The 13,195-nt window shown below is 46.5% G+C and overlaps 6 protein-coding genes across 6 annotated transcripts; 1 reads left to right on the forward strand and 5 right to left on the reverse strand.

Annotated features, from left to right (window-relative positions):
• Window positions 1–437: 437 nt before the first annotated feature.
• Window positions 438–1,862, reverse strand: N7520_011759 (Vacuolar calcium ion transporter; the record flags this gene model as incomplete). Its single annotated transcript, XM_057145692.1, has 3 exons — window positions 438–528; window positions 572–1,404; window positions 1,464–1,862. 3 exons carry the CDS (start codon window positions 1,860–1,862, stop codon window positions 438–440), a joined length of 1,323 nt encoding a protein of 440 aa, XP_056991446.1.
• A 2,825-nt stretch (window positions 1,863–4,687) lies between these two features.
• N7520_011760 (protein tyrosine phosphatase-like domain-containing protein) lies at window positions 4,688–5,479 on the reverse strand (the record flags this gene model as incomplete). Its single annotated transcript, XM_057145693.1, has 4 exons — window positions 4,688–4,749; window positions 4,803–4,936; window positions 4,990–5,206; window positions 5,263–5,479. 4 exons carry the CDS (start codon window positions 5,477–5,479, stop codon window positions 4,688–4,690), a joined length of 630 nt encoding a protein of 209 aa, XP_056991447.1.
• Window positions 5,480–5,727: 248 nt separating this feature from the next.
• On the forward strand, window positions 5,728–6,437 carry N7520_011761 (uncharacterized protein; the record flags this gene model as incomplete). Its single annotated transcript, XM_057145694.1, has 2 exons — window positions 5,728–6,215; window positions 6,272–6,437. 2 exons carry the CDS (start codon window positions 5,728–5,730, stop codon window positions 6,435–6,437), a joined length of 654 nt encoding a protein of 217 aa, XP_056991448.1.
• A 707-nt stretch (window positions 6,438–7,144) lies between these two features.
• On the reverse strand, window positions 7,145–9,189 carry N7520_011762 (MDR family MFS transporter; the record flags this gene model as incomplete). The annotated part of the gene is made up of 6 exons (XM_057145695.1): window positions 7,145–7,783; window positions 7,839–7,942; window positions 8,063–8,399; window positions 8,464–8,741; window positions 8,801–8,894; window positions 8,953–9,189. The coding sequence occupies 6 exons, from the start codon at window positions 9,187–9,189 to the stop codon at window positions 7,145–7,147; spliced, it is 1,689 nt and encodes a 562-aa protein (XP_056991449.1).
• A 559-nt stretch (window positions 9,190–9,748) lies between these two features.
• Window positions 9,749–10,567, reverse strand: N7520_011763 (uncharacterized protein; the record flags this gene model as incomplete). Its single annotated transcript, XM_057145696.1, has 4 exons — window positions 9,749–9,952; window positions 10,000–10,283; window positions 10,333–10,432; window positions 10,493–10,567. The coding sequence occupies 4 exons, from the start codon at window positions 10,565–10,567 to the stop codon at window positions 9,749–9,751; spliced, it is 663 nt and encodes a 220-aa protein (XP_056991450.1).
• Window positions 10,568–10,972: 405 nt separating this feature from the next.
• Window positions 10,973–12,560, reverse strand: N7520_011764 (MFS transporter; the record flags this gene model as incomplete). The annotated part of the gene is made up of 4 exons (XM_057145697.1): window positions 10,973–11,118; window positions 11,170–11,921; window positions 11,971–12,354; window positions 12,403–12,560. 4 exons carry the CDS (start codon window positions 12,558–12,560, stop codon window positions 10,973–10,975), a joined length of 1,440 nt encoding a protein of 479 aa, XP_056991451.1.
• Window positions 12,561–13,195: the final 635 nt, after the last annotated feature.

The raw sequence follows: 13,195 nt of genomic DNA on the forward strand, positions 1-13,195 counted from the left end.
GGGACTGTTACTAAAGTAAATTGATCTGGGGTTAAATGGTGGCCAACCAGATTGCGGATATTACTTGCGGGCTGATAAAGGTGCGATAAGGACCGAAATGATAAAACGGGCGATTAGCTCGGAACTACACAGTTTCCGAGGACTTCATTGCGCGTTGCTGATTTACACACATACAAAAGATGAGGCTTGAAGGTGTCTTGAAGGTCGGTGATAGTTTTCAAAGGGTTCAAATTGGCTCAATATACATGGAGGCGCGGGTTTTGAGTAGAAGAGACGCCAAAGGAAAGGCACAGACAAAGTACAATGAAAGAAAAGCTGCTATGTGGATGAGGATAACAAGCCCATAGTCCAAATAATCCACTGACCAGCAGGGTTTCTTCTGGCGAAGCAAGGGCGTTCGCTTAGGACGCCCGTGCACGCACCATCAGCCTTCAAGATTAGTTGAGAAGCTTGGCCAGGACACCGGGGCCCTCGTTGACATCGTCGGGGTAGACATAGAAAGCAAGGGCGAGAATCACATACCTGGAACTGGATTAGCGAAAGAAAACGAAAAGAAAGGACGTGAACATACATTCCCAAGCACATTCCACCCTCGAGATAGTTTGATTTGCCATCCTGGATCAGGAAGGTAACCACCAAACCAGAAATGAAGAAAGCGACAGTCTCGAAGGTCTGGAAGTGCAGTGTCATCTCGATGCCCATGATCCAGCCGAGGATGACCAAGAAAGGTGTCACGAAGAGGGCAATTTGCAAGCTGCTGCCGATCGCAACACCGATGGCAAGGTCCATCTTGTCCTTGTAAGCGACCACCACAGCGGTGACGTGCTCTGCGGCATTTCCGACGATCGGAAGAAGCACCAGGCCAATGAAGGTTTTACTAATGCCGGTTTTCTGCACGATGCTGTCAATACTTCCAACCAAGTAGTCCGCGCAGATTGCAACGAGAATAGTCACGGCAATCAGAGCAACGGTCGCTGCCCAAGGGCTAAGAAGACGCTCCTCTTCCTCCTCTGTCTCCAAGCCACCGTTCTCGGTATCACTGCCGTTGGTCTCTTCAAAGAGGTGGGCGTGGGACCGAAGCTGGAAGTAGAGGTACATCACGTAGATGATGAGCAAGATGATCGCTGTACCGTGCGACAAGATGAGAATGTTGTCTTGGGCATTGTGCGAGGACTGAGACAGCGCAGCATAGAGCGTGGCCGGGATGATCAGCGAGGCGGAAGCAACGGCCATCAAAGAGGACATGGTGGAGGCCACGGTGCTGTTGAAGGATTGTTCGGAGTAACGGAGGCCACCGACGAAGAAGCAACATCCCAAGACGAGCAGGATGTTGGACAGGATACTTCCCAACATACTAGCTTGCACGACCCGAATTTGCTTATCCTTGAGCGCGATGATGCTGACCTAGACAATCAAGATATTTCATTAGCTTTGATCAAGGAGAAACAGGCAATGGCTCTTACAATCAACTCTACCGCATTTCCAAAGGTAGCGTTCATCAGACCACCAAGGGCCTGGCCCATGGTGGCTGACAGTTCCTCTGTGGCAAAGCTCAGAAGGGACGCAAGAGGAATAATGGCGAAGAAATTGAGGACAAAGATGGCCGTGGAGTCCCACTTGAGAGCTCCGGCGATGATACCCAGCGGCACAAAGATGAGAAGTACATTGACGTAATCCCGAACCAAGGTCAACCAAGTCAGACGTACGACGTGCTGCGGCCAGCGCATCCAGGCGCGAGTATCCTTGGGGTGATGATGATGTCCACCATGTTCTTCATGTTCATGGGAAGACAAGCCTGAGAGAGACCGACGACCCAGAAGCGAAGTCTGCTCGCCGGGCTCCAGCGAACCATTACCGGACATTCTTCTTCCAGGGCCAAAGCTATGGCTTCGAAACTCCCTGCGAAATTGAACGGAAGCTACAAGAGTCAGTACACAAACAGTGAATTGCCAGAAGCCGGGAAGGAGCGGAAGGAGCACGTACACATATTTACTCTAGTTTTTGAAAGAGAAAACGTGAGGGCGGGGTTTTCCAGCCACAGGATCCGTGGTTGAAACGACGTAATCAGTAATTAGCGGAGGAAGTTGAAACGAAAGAGGACCCGTGGAAAGCACAGCCTCGTCTGCAACAGAAATACCTTGGCACGGAGCTTGGGGACGCTGATCTTACATAGTTTCTCCACTTTGACATTTCTATCTTTCACATGATTCGCTCCGGCATGGCCAAGACTTTGCACTGCCACACTAAGTACCCAAGTGATGCAAACTGAGAAACTGAATTTGTGGAGATATCGGAATATCAAGTTTACTCGGCATCGATTCTGGTTATTAGTGGACAATTTCTGATTCGCCATATTCATCCAAATCCATGGGTCGACCTACACTTCATTATACGAGACTGCGGGGTTTTATACGGATAATTATCTGGCGGAACCTTTCTTGGCGCTGTTTAGTCGTTTAGAAAGTTCCCCCTTTACAATACACATGTGCGCCAAGTTGACATATCCTTGAAAACCTTACTCCGTAGATACTTGCACTGTCTCCTCAGGCTACTGCAAATCAATCAACCTCATATTACTCAAAAGAAATCCCTCGTAATAAATTTAGCGGGCTATATATTGAAAGACAGAGTTCGGAACTACCGCACCCATTACGTGGCCACCTCAGTGTTCAAAGACGCCTTCTTGGCATCTTCTGCATGGCTACCCATACTTTTCTCGTTGACCCAACCTCAATGTGATCAACCTCCTGACTAGCATAGCCCATCGCTGGTATTCGAGCGCAAGCGCCACCATCACGTGATGTGGTCGTGGCTTCAAATCTCCTTGTACAGCGATGCTGACGGCAGGATGATATGCTTGGAGCTGTGATTATTGCATGCTCCTGCATTCAATATTTCAAGTGTCATACGCGAGCGAAAATTCACCAGGATTTAGATATAAATCTGTACCTGCGTATGGCATCGGATTGTGCCCAGCGATGAAGGTGATGTTCACCAGCTTTCCGAGAGCTTCGTTTAACAGTGGTGCGAATGCTTTTGTGATGGCAAGCAAACCCCCCAGAATTTTTTATCCAAGGGCGTCTTCGCCGCTTCGATATATTCATCCAGTAATAGCATATGTAGTGTCGACAGCTGGATCCTGCTGTTGCCCAAGGGAAGAAAACATGGTACGTGGCAGCGTGTAAACAGACGAAAGGGACAAGATCTGTATTCCAAGAAGGATGGAACACGACTTTTTAATTGACAATAGTGGCAACAAAAGTATATAAGATGGTATCAACGAGAAAGTTCCATAAAAGCCTTCCACCATCCTGCATATCTAAACAAGCCAAATGGCACATCCCCTTGTTGTGGCCAGTGCTTCTTCACAACTGCCATTGTCGATACAGCTGCCGTTGTCAATATTGCTGCTGTGTCGACAGACCGGTGGCTGAGGCTGTGTCCTCCTTGCCACAAAAAGGGCAGGTGCTTCTTCACCGCAAATGTGCCCAGTGAGTTGTGCCTCCACACCACTTTTTTGATGCCGGTGACGAGCTCGAAGATTGTGTTCGTGGATGTTCGAAGTTTCAGGAGGGAAGAGTGGCTTTTCAGCAGACTCCATTGGTGTGCAACCAGATTGTAGGAGATCATCTGGAGAGCGAATTGGCACAATCTGAAACGTTAATGAGGAGTCATAGTATCAACTAGCAAACACACCTTGAAACTCTACGAGGTAGGTGAGAGTGTTTATTGATCGAGCTTGTGATCAATGTGTCAAGGAGAAAGATTGATAGATATTGATATCAAAGTTGTTTGGTTTGATGAATGCATGGATGATTTTAGGGAGACTGAAGGTTGAGAACCCGAAGTTGGAATTTGAAAGAGATGGAAGAAACTTTTGCATTTTTTTGGATGAGGCACTGCTGTAGTCACTTATGCACACAATACTACCGACGTATTTTGTGCATGGCCAAACAGAAATCTCTTCACCCATGTAAACATTAAACAAAGCCACATGTGCATGAAGTAGTTAGTTGAAATATATGAATTGAAACAGTTGATATAGTTTATTATGTGCCCCACCGGTCCCCACTCGGCGCTTGAATATTCTTACAGCAGCCTGGAATTCGCTGGACTTGCGAACATCCAGCTGTAAGCGCTTGATATTGGGAAGATCTTTGAGGTCTGGTTTGTCATCTGACTCTTAGCTATCACAAATACCTGGTAGCCTGTTTTCGGGGCGGCAAGTGCGAGGGCTGAGCCAATGCTGCCATTGCTGTAGCCTGTGATTAGAGCTAAGCCTTCGGTACTTTCTTTCGTGTCGACGCCGGTCAATGGTGCAAGTGTAAGAAGCGGACAGACTAGAGAAAACGTTCTTTTACTAGAAGAACCCCTATTATCATACTGCTTTCGTCAGACTGGCAATGAAGCGTTTGTAATCTTCGGTCCTGATTAGGATCTCGGCGCTGAGGAAGAAGAAAAGGATCTGGGGATTCCGCCTACAATTCACTTTGACATAAAATCGGTAAGATAGTCCAAAAAGATAATGGTCAAGTCTAAATTTATCTATTCTTTCCTAAATGTGGTCTATGTATGCTCATTCCGCTCAGAGTCCCAACCTGCACTGTTCGGTGCCGAAGGAAAGTAAAGCAAGAAATGCAATAGCGACGATTCACAGAGATCGACGATATTATTTTCTCTCTCGCAACTATTGCTTAGCCAAAACCTTGCGTCTTTGCTTAAGCATATAGGAGTACATCATCACCGACCCTATATCGAATTAAATCTTCCATAAACCAGGGAGAAAGAACAGGGAAACTTACCGGGTACGTAAAGCCCCAAGAAGAAGTAAAAAATGCTCAACACGGCCCAATTAGTGGCAGCTGTAGTCGCTTTGTACATCAACCACCATTCACTGCTGATTCCAATGGGATACAAAATCAAAAATAGCGAATATCTAACCGACATGTCAGCAACATAAGACGAATGGAACATGGCATAATAGAATACCTAGCCCATTTCAACAACGAAGGCACTGGGTATCCAGCTTGCATAATCGCGAAATACGAATAACGGATTGTGTCTGCCGAGGACCAAGCCAGGAGCATAGCTGGATATGCCACGGACGGAGCAGTCTCAGCAGGGAAGGCATAGTTGATAGCCCACACCTGCACGGAGCGAGCAAAGACCTGAGTGAAGGTAGTGAAGACAGGCGAGCGAGTAATTTCTGTGCATTTGATTAGTATTGCGCGACCGAGGTTGAAGCGGGAAAGGGGTAGGTACGGAGAGCGGCGTGTAGAATCTCAACGACGGCAAGTGTTTGGGTATATCTCGTCAAGGATTCGGCGGATTGGTATATAGCTGTGATGTCGCGGGACTGCATCCAAGTTGACACCGTGGTGATCAGGATGGATAGCCATAGGCCGGCGCAGATGGCATTGTACAATAGGAGGTAAGTCTGGCTGATTGACGATTGTGGTTGTGGGGGTTTGGGAGCCATTTTTGATATTTTTGCAGACCGTGAACGGAGTCGCATGCATAGAAAAAGCCAAAATTCGATATTTGGAGATGTCAAGACCAAGAGTTTGACATGTGAAAATGCTGCTTTGGCTCCACTACCCGGCATTAGCGCGGGAGCGCGAGATGTAGTACACAGCCTCGTCACTCGATTTATCTTTTGCCCGCTTTTCTTTTTTTCCTTTTCCTTTGTTTTGCCATCTCTTCACTGTCATATACTCCATTCCTGCCATGTCTCAGTCAACATCCCCTATTCTCGACTGCGCAGACAGTCCCCTTTCAACAACCGGCAACGTTATCGGGATCCTAACCTTTGCCTACGCGATCTTCATAACGCTTTTGTATCGCTCCAAGATTCTAATGAAAGCAAAGGACGAAAGCAAGAAATTCTACATACGAGCGGAAAGATTGCATGGCTCGCTTGTGGAGGCACAGAAGCGACTGGAGGCCTATTTCTCCACGCTTGATTTGAGTATGAACCCAGAGATTGGATTGTTACTAGACGATGCCAAGTACTGGGACTTTCAGTATAAAGAAGGCCTGCGACTTAAACCAGGATATAAACTCACGGAGCAGGAGACCAAGGCCGAGGAGCGTCGTAATGCGATTGCTGGAAAAAGCTCCTATCTACTTATGAAGGAAGACATGGATAAGATTGTTGAAGGCATGTTGCAAACTCGAGCTACACTCGACGGGACATATCAGGTCCTCTTAAACAGGTGCAATCTCATGGAAACCTTGCAAGGTTAGCATTGCCTACTAACTTTTTCATCAGCATGATCGTCGATGAGATTCGAGAACAGAAAACCGCGTTTGAAGTGCAATCCCAGAGTCTCGCAAAGCAGAGGGTTCTAATAACTCATATTATGGGTGCACTTAACTTAGAACTCCCTGTGCCTCAAATGAGTCATGACCTCAGTCGATTCACCCCCCAGAGCTGAGATTGATATGACTGAGATGTACCTACGACCGTCAGACAAGGAAGACGAGAAACGGCCAGCCCAAAAGTTCAGAAAAGCTATCAGAAAAGCTATTCAATCTGGACAACCTCCACTTCGTGGCTGTGATCAATCGCATACACCCAGGCAGAGCGTCAACCCCTCTATGAATTCGAACTCAGAAGGAGAGGCGTATTTTGATCTAGAACAAGGTTTATGGCTGAAACCTTCCCCACCTGGCACTGAAGTTTATTTTGATCAAAACATGGGGGAATGGGTCAGAAGTGAATACATTGGAGAGCCCTTTCCCTTGCCTGGAAATATAATAGGATCTGCCTCGCCCTTTATTTTAAGGTTGACGAGGATTTTTGGTCTGCACAAAAAGTGAATTGAACATTGAACTTACTTTGGTGCACAGAATGGGCAACTTCTGCGTGCTCTGAGATTATGGAAGACCTCATAACCAGCTACAGTGACGTCGACATGTTACATGTATTTTGTATATCGGGTTTTGGAGAACACTGGCAAGCGTACAATATGATGAAGCCGTGAAAGCATCTTCAGGTCAATTCACTTAGGATACCTGGATCACGCACGGACTAACAATGTCTTTGAGATGGTACATGCAAGGAATAAGAGTGGATTTTATTGGGCTTCGAGTATTTTAAGATACATACCTGAAGCGCCGTCAACGCCATGTGAAAGATTACTCATGCAGCCACAGTCTCGAATTTCTTTCCTTTGACACTGCGCCATTCAACACCCAATGCACCAACAATGCTTATAGAGCCGAGTATCAGCGCCAGCTGCAGAACATGCACGATAGCATCATTGTAAGCCTCAAGGACCTTGGGTAATTGATCTGGTTTCACCATCTTTCGTAAGCCAGTCGCACCTGCGTGCACGATCGCAGACGGATCAAAACCGGGCATGTCCAGTGCGATCAGAGTTTTAACCAACCGTGTGGTAAATACACTCTGGGCGGCCGATGTGAAGAGTGCTCCTCCGAGGACCAGTATGAACATGACGAAGGAGGTGCCGATGGCTGCATCTTCAAGGCTGAGAACGGAATGAGCGGCAATTCCACCTTGTTGGAACCTGCAGCCAGCGCCGAAGCCGTAGAGAAACATAAAACCTGCCCATTTGGCTTGGGAAATGTTCACGGTGTAAGTAGTCATCAGCCCAGAGCCTATTGGCACGATGATACCAGACGCGATGAAGAATGGTGTGTAGTAGCCAAGACGTGCTGTCAGGGCGCCCGATATACCGATGGCTACCACATGCGCGAGTATCATCGGAAGACAGCGAATGCCTGCACCTACTGCGTTGGTGCCTTGAATGGCTTGGAACTTGGTATGATCAGCGAACTGGGTTACATCGCCAATAAGGTCTCCAGTGGCTTACCCAGATTGGCAAAAAGTAGACCATGATAAAGAATGAGCTGCCGAGGCAGAAAGAAAAGAGCGAGGCGAATGCGATCGTGCGCTGCTTAGCAATCCTAGCAGGAACTACCTGAAAGTCAGTCTTGGTAACTAGGTAGCTGAAAAGGTAGGTAGTTGGTAGGTAGGCCAGATCCTGATTGATAGGTAATTGGCTTGGTGATTTCGATTCTCACATGTCATGCTTACCTGTTGCGTTTTCACCCGAGACGATCTGGACCCCGATGAATAGGAGGATTCCAATGCTAAAGAAAACAAAGAGGACGATTATCCGCGCATTTGACCAGGGATACTGCACGCCACCCCATTGCAGCGCAAGCAAGAGACAGACTATGGATGGTACAAAGATCAAGGTTCCCGGGGGATCCATACTTTTCAATGTTTGCATCCAGGAACGCTTCTGGGCCGTAGCTCGTGGAGGTAATTTGAGTAGGAATAAAATACCGACCGCAGTAATGCCACCAATGGGGAGGTTGATATAGAAGCACCCACGCCATGTTGCATGATCAGTGAATGCACCGCCTATCTGTTAAAACATTTAAGTTTTTAGTGTATCTCTGCACAGGACAAAGGTAATTCATCAAACATACCAATGGGCCAGCAACAGACGAAATGCCGTACACCCCACCGACCATGGAAAAGGCGATCGGCCTGTATTTGAGTTCGACAATATGACCTATTGTGATGAGGGCCCCGGAAAATATCCCAGCACTCCCCAGCCCAGCAATGGCTCGTCCAATTATCAGAACAGTCGAACTGGGGGCAACACCGCATATCAAAGAGCCAAGCTCAAAGATGAACAAGGCCATGAGAAAGACCCATTTGATGTCGAAAAGAGTGTAGAGTTTGCCGTAGAGTAGTTGAAACGCTAATAACCTGGTTAACTCATGTCAAATTGATGAGATGCGACAAGCTTCAGATACGTACAGCAAGTGGTCAGAAGGTACGCTGAGGCGTACCAGCCAACGTCATTGAGGTTGTGGAATTGATCAGTGATTCGAGGGATAGCAACAGCGATAATCTGTACATTGTGAGTAAGTAAACCCCCGCGAAAGAGTTGAAGGCTAAGGACGGTATACCGTGTTGTCTAATGCGACGCAGAACACAGCCAGCGCCAGACTGAGAGTGATAAGTACCAGCTTTGTACCGAACGGGAGGAAGTTGTCATGGTTGTCTCTGGGTGGATCAGCACTTTCTTCTACTTCTTTAATAGCTTTGTTGGTCATCTCCATCGTGAGATGTATGGGTGATGTTAGCAGCAATACAAAACGAAACACAATGGAGACGTAGACGTGTAGGAGAAACAGAGACTGCATTATGTGACACGATTGGGCACGTGTCAAAACATGCTCATAGTGAGACCTCAGGCAAACAATGTCGTCTTCATCAGGCTAACGCGTTACAGTTCTTTCATATTTTTACTTTCAAAGACTAAGAAAATTCGAGCGCCTGCTAACTTACTTATGTCAAGCAAATATGACCATAACATCTATCATAATAAAATGGGGTTGTTTTACTCGTGCGGAGGATGTTAAACGCTATCTCTTGATTTCCGGGGTGAATTGGATCAATTCGGTCTCTGCGTACCGAGAGATAAGTGTAAATCTCATTGGGGATGTCACCTGGGAGACTCAGAAAACTTGTTGGTGCCATCTCTCTGGCCATTATCTTGTGGATGTTCGATGGAAGCAAAGTAAATAAGTAAGATTTGGATTCCGGGAGAGATGGAAGAGGAAAGAAGAGAGAAAGAAAACCCGTCTATCGAGATATGCAATGAATTAAACGTATTGGCCCGAGTGGGGCATCTAACCTCCATGCTTCAACACTTCTATGGTCTTTGTGAAGACAATAATGGTGTGAAACAGTATTATAATTTCACAGTAACACTCTGAAAGACTGATCAAGACTAGTATCCAACTGTAGAAAGTCCACCACGCGACCTAAGTGGTCAATCCCCCAAAACCCTTGACTCTTACCTTCGGTATCGACACATTGGAACCACGGCAACCCAAATGCTCCGGAGTCAAAGACTCGCTGTGTGTTTGCAAGCAAGATGTCCTTCGCATCTGATGTTGCCAGCTATCAAATATTAGAAGAGAATTAAAATCTGAATTTAGTATGCATACCTCGGACTGAATTTTCTTTGTAGCCTCTTCGCCTAGTTCCTGTTCAATAACAGCGAAAAACCTCTCGGGTGCAGTGATACCCGTATCTGCCTCCGCCCAGAAAATATTGTAGAATCTCTCAATGATCGACACTAATTTCTCAGGTGAATACTGGGAAACAAGGCAGAGTGCAGTCTGGATGTCGATCGTCGAGGTTGGGAATCCCTTGGGCACAGCGTCGGTCATTGGAACTCCGAATCGACGACCCCAATATATGCGCTCGCCTTGGATCCATTGGAGTTTGTCTTTATCCGAGTTAGATAGTTGAGGACCAAATGTACATTTCATACTTACTTTTCACTGCAGTTGGCGGGGTGTTATTGCATTTTTGGAACAGTTCCCGAAGTGATACCGGCACATAGTTGATCTGGCATTTTGAGAAGACGGGGGAGCTCTGATATATCTCAATTAGTCAAGTTCATTAGTCTACTAGTCGAGACTGGGATGACGTTACCCTAAGAACATGGAACCCAATCTGGCTGAATGGGCTTCCAATGTCAAAGTAGAGGGTGATCTGAGGAGATGCCATGTTGAACTTGGAACTGCCGTTTAATTGTTAGAAATTTGAAGGATGTAAATTTATCTTTATAGACATGAGTATTTTTTGATTATGCATCAATATCCCCTTGACTCATTGTGAGCCTCCCAACCATCCAAATTGTATTCCGGCAACTTTGTTGAGAAGCCGAGAAAAGGTCCGTCCCCACCCTCCTCACCAATTTCGCAAACTCAATTTATGTTATTTTCAGCCTCATTTATGCTTGTTTGTGCGTATTTTTGTTTTGTTTCAATCGAAATGTGTACTTCATTGAGATTGGTATTGACGTATATTAATATATCAATAATAGACTATGTATACCGAAGCGTATATTCCCTCATGTATTCTGGTGAGACGGCTATGCAGAATAAAACAATATTGAAACAGTACTAGTAACTACTCCGAAGGCTCAAGCTCTTCAAACTTACTTAACGCTCTCAATTTTGGCCCGCTCATAAAGAATACCCAAGGCACCGGCAGAAGCGCGATGGCGATAAACCCAAGCAAGCTGGAAGCCCACGCAATGCCGAGTTTCGTAAACACTAGAGCAATCAGTCATCAATTATTTATTTCGGAGTTGATCCCGTACTTACTTTGAATAGTGAACAGTGGAAACACAGCCGCAAGTCCATATCTAGCCAGACTGTTTGCACTCACAGCACTGGCGACCGTGTTCCCCCGGTAAGTATCAACTATATACAAAGTTGTACCGATGAAAACACACAAATTGCCCCATGCGAAAAGCATGACTGCCACGGTCGGGCTGGCCCACGAGATATCAACTCTGGCCGTCCAGCCGTACCAGAACAGACCAATAGGCAATCCAAAACTCCCGATCATAGCTGGGTATAGCCGCAACTCCGGGGGCGCTTGATGTTGAGGGTAATTTGCTGACTTTGGACGGTAGAAAAATATGTCACACAGCAAAACCGTAAGAGCGCCTAAGAAACACCCAACCACGATGGCTAGGAATACCAGACCTGACTTTTCAAGGTCGAATCTGTAGACGCCCTGGAACACCAGAGGAACTGCAGCGAAGAAGGAGAAAAGCGTGGCAAATTCACATGCCACATATAATGAAATGAAGGCCACGATTGGCTCGGTGAAGAGCATTTGAATTGGTCGAATGAGAGCGATCGTAACAAACAACTGAATTCTTGATGACAGTGGTATTGATGGGGGTAGGGGTAGACCGAGTCGTTTGGCGCGCTGCCGTTTGAGAATTGGATGGAATGTCTCTTGAGCAAATATCGTCGTGATCATAGTGAAGATTGCGAAAAACAATAAAGTCCATTGCGTCCAGCGCCAACCCTTCCGGGTTACAACAAAGCTACCAATAACGGGCCTGTGAAAGTCAGCAAGTCTATTCAAGTGATTGGTTTCGAAAGACGAACGCTATGCCCGGACCCAAAAACGGTGTCAACACAAAGGTTATCGATGGAACTGCCCGCTCAGCAGGTCTCCATGTTTCGTTTATAGTCCCCGCAGCGATTGCTAATATGGGGCCGAAGCAAAGTCCCGCAAAGAACCGTGTTATGCAAACAGCCGCGATATTGTTGCTGAACCCAACGCCTAGAGTGAATAGGCTGCCAAATACCATCGCGCCGACGTATACCGGGTATCGACCGATGGTTTCTGAAAGCGGTCCTCCAACCACTGGTCCCAATGCCAGGGCAAATACATAAAGCGATAATGGCAGGATGGCAAGTGTACTCCCGACATTAAATTGCTCCATGAATTGTGAGTGCGCCGGTGTCAAGATGGATGTTCCAAGAGACCTGGATGACTTTAGTCCGACAATCTTGTTGATTTCCCATGAGGCTCACGTTGTAAATGCTGCAGATGATATCATCAAGGCTTGTCGAAATTTCAAATTTGCTGGCCAGTTGTACGGGTTCTCAGGATCGTCCTCCCACTTCCATTCAGATTGGGTTGAGACATCCTTCTGCTCTCCCCCTTCGAGATCTGGGGATGGCATGCTCATTGAAAAGCTGCTAGAAGCAGTATTCATCTCTTTTAGACTTTCATTGCCTGACATGGGTGCCGAGTCAGCTTAGCTTGGTAGGAAGTTCAGATTGATGGCGATATCCAGCTCCAGGGATCAGGGTTCGATTTAAGAAATGTGGAAAAGGTGGGTTTTAAAGATAATCCATCTTCTCCGCAATACTTTAACCTTGCTTGAGGTCACACACGCTTGGACTACCGTTGCACAATACGAATGCATGGTGGCTAGTCAACCACGACAGCGACGCGCCGACGCCACCTGCATAAGCATGCATGCTCCACGGTTTCCCAGGATTGATTAGCCGATACACCGAACCACCATTCAAAAAGCAATCATCCATGGATAAATAGATAAAGTGCGAATCTGCGTTTAATTCATACGTATCTTATTCGTGGATTGTAGAAGGGTTTGTGGTATACAAAGGCGATTTCCTTATCGAGAATAACTGATTTGTCAACAGAAAGTGATGCGCTTTCTGATTGGTTAATCCTCGGCCAAATATCCATATGATTATTGATTATTAAACAATTGCTTTTTGTTGAGATCTTGTTTTATTTTCTCAAAATGGAGTGAGATTCCAGGTCTCGGGCGAGATATTCCGAAGCGAGATCCCC

The sequence above is a fragment of the Penicillium odoratum genome (assembly GCF_028828045.1).
Source record: "Penicillium odoratum strain IBT 22623 chromosome Unknown utg000008l_segment0_segment0, whole genome shotgun sequence".
Taxonomy (NCBI): domain Eukaryota; kingdom Fungi; phylum Ascomycota; class Eurotiomycetes; order Eurotiales; family Aspergillaceae; genus Penicillium; species Penicillium odoratum.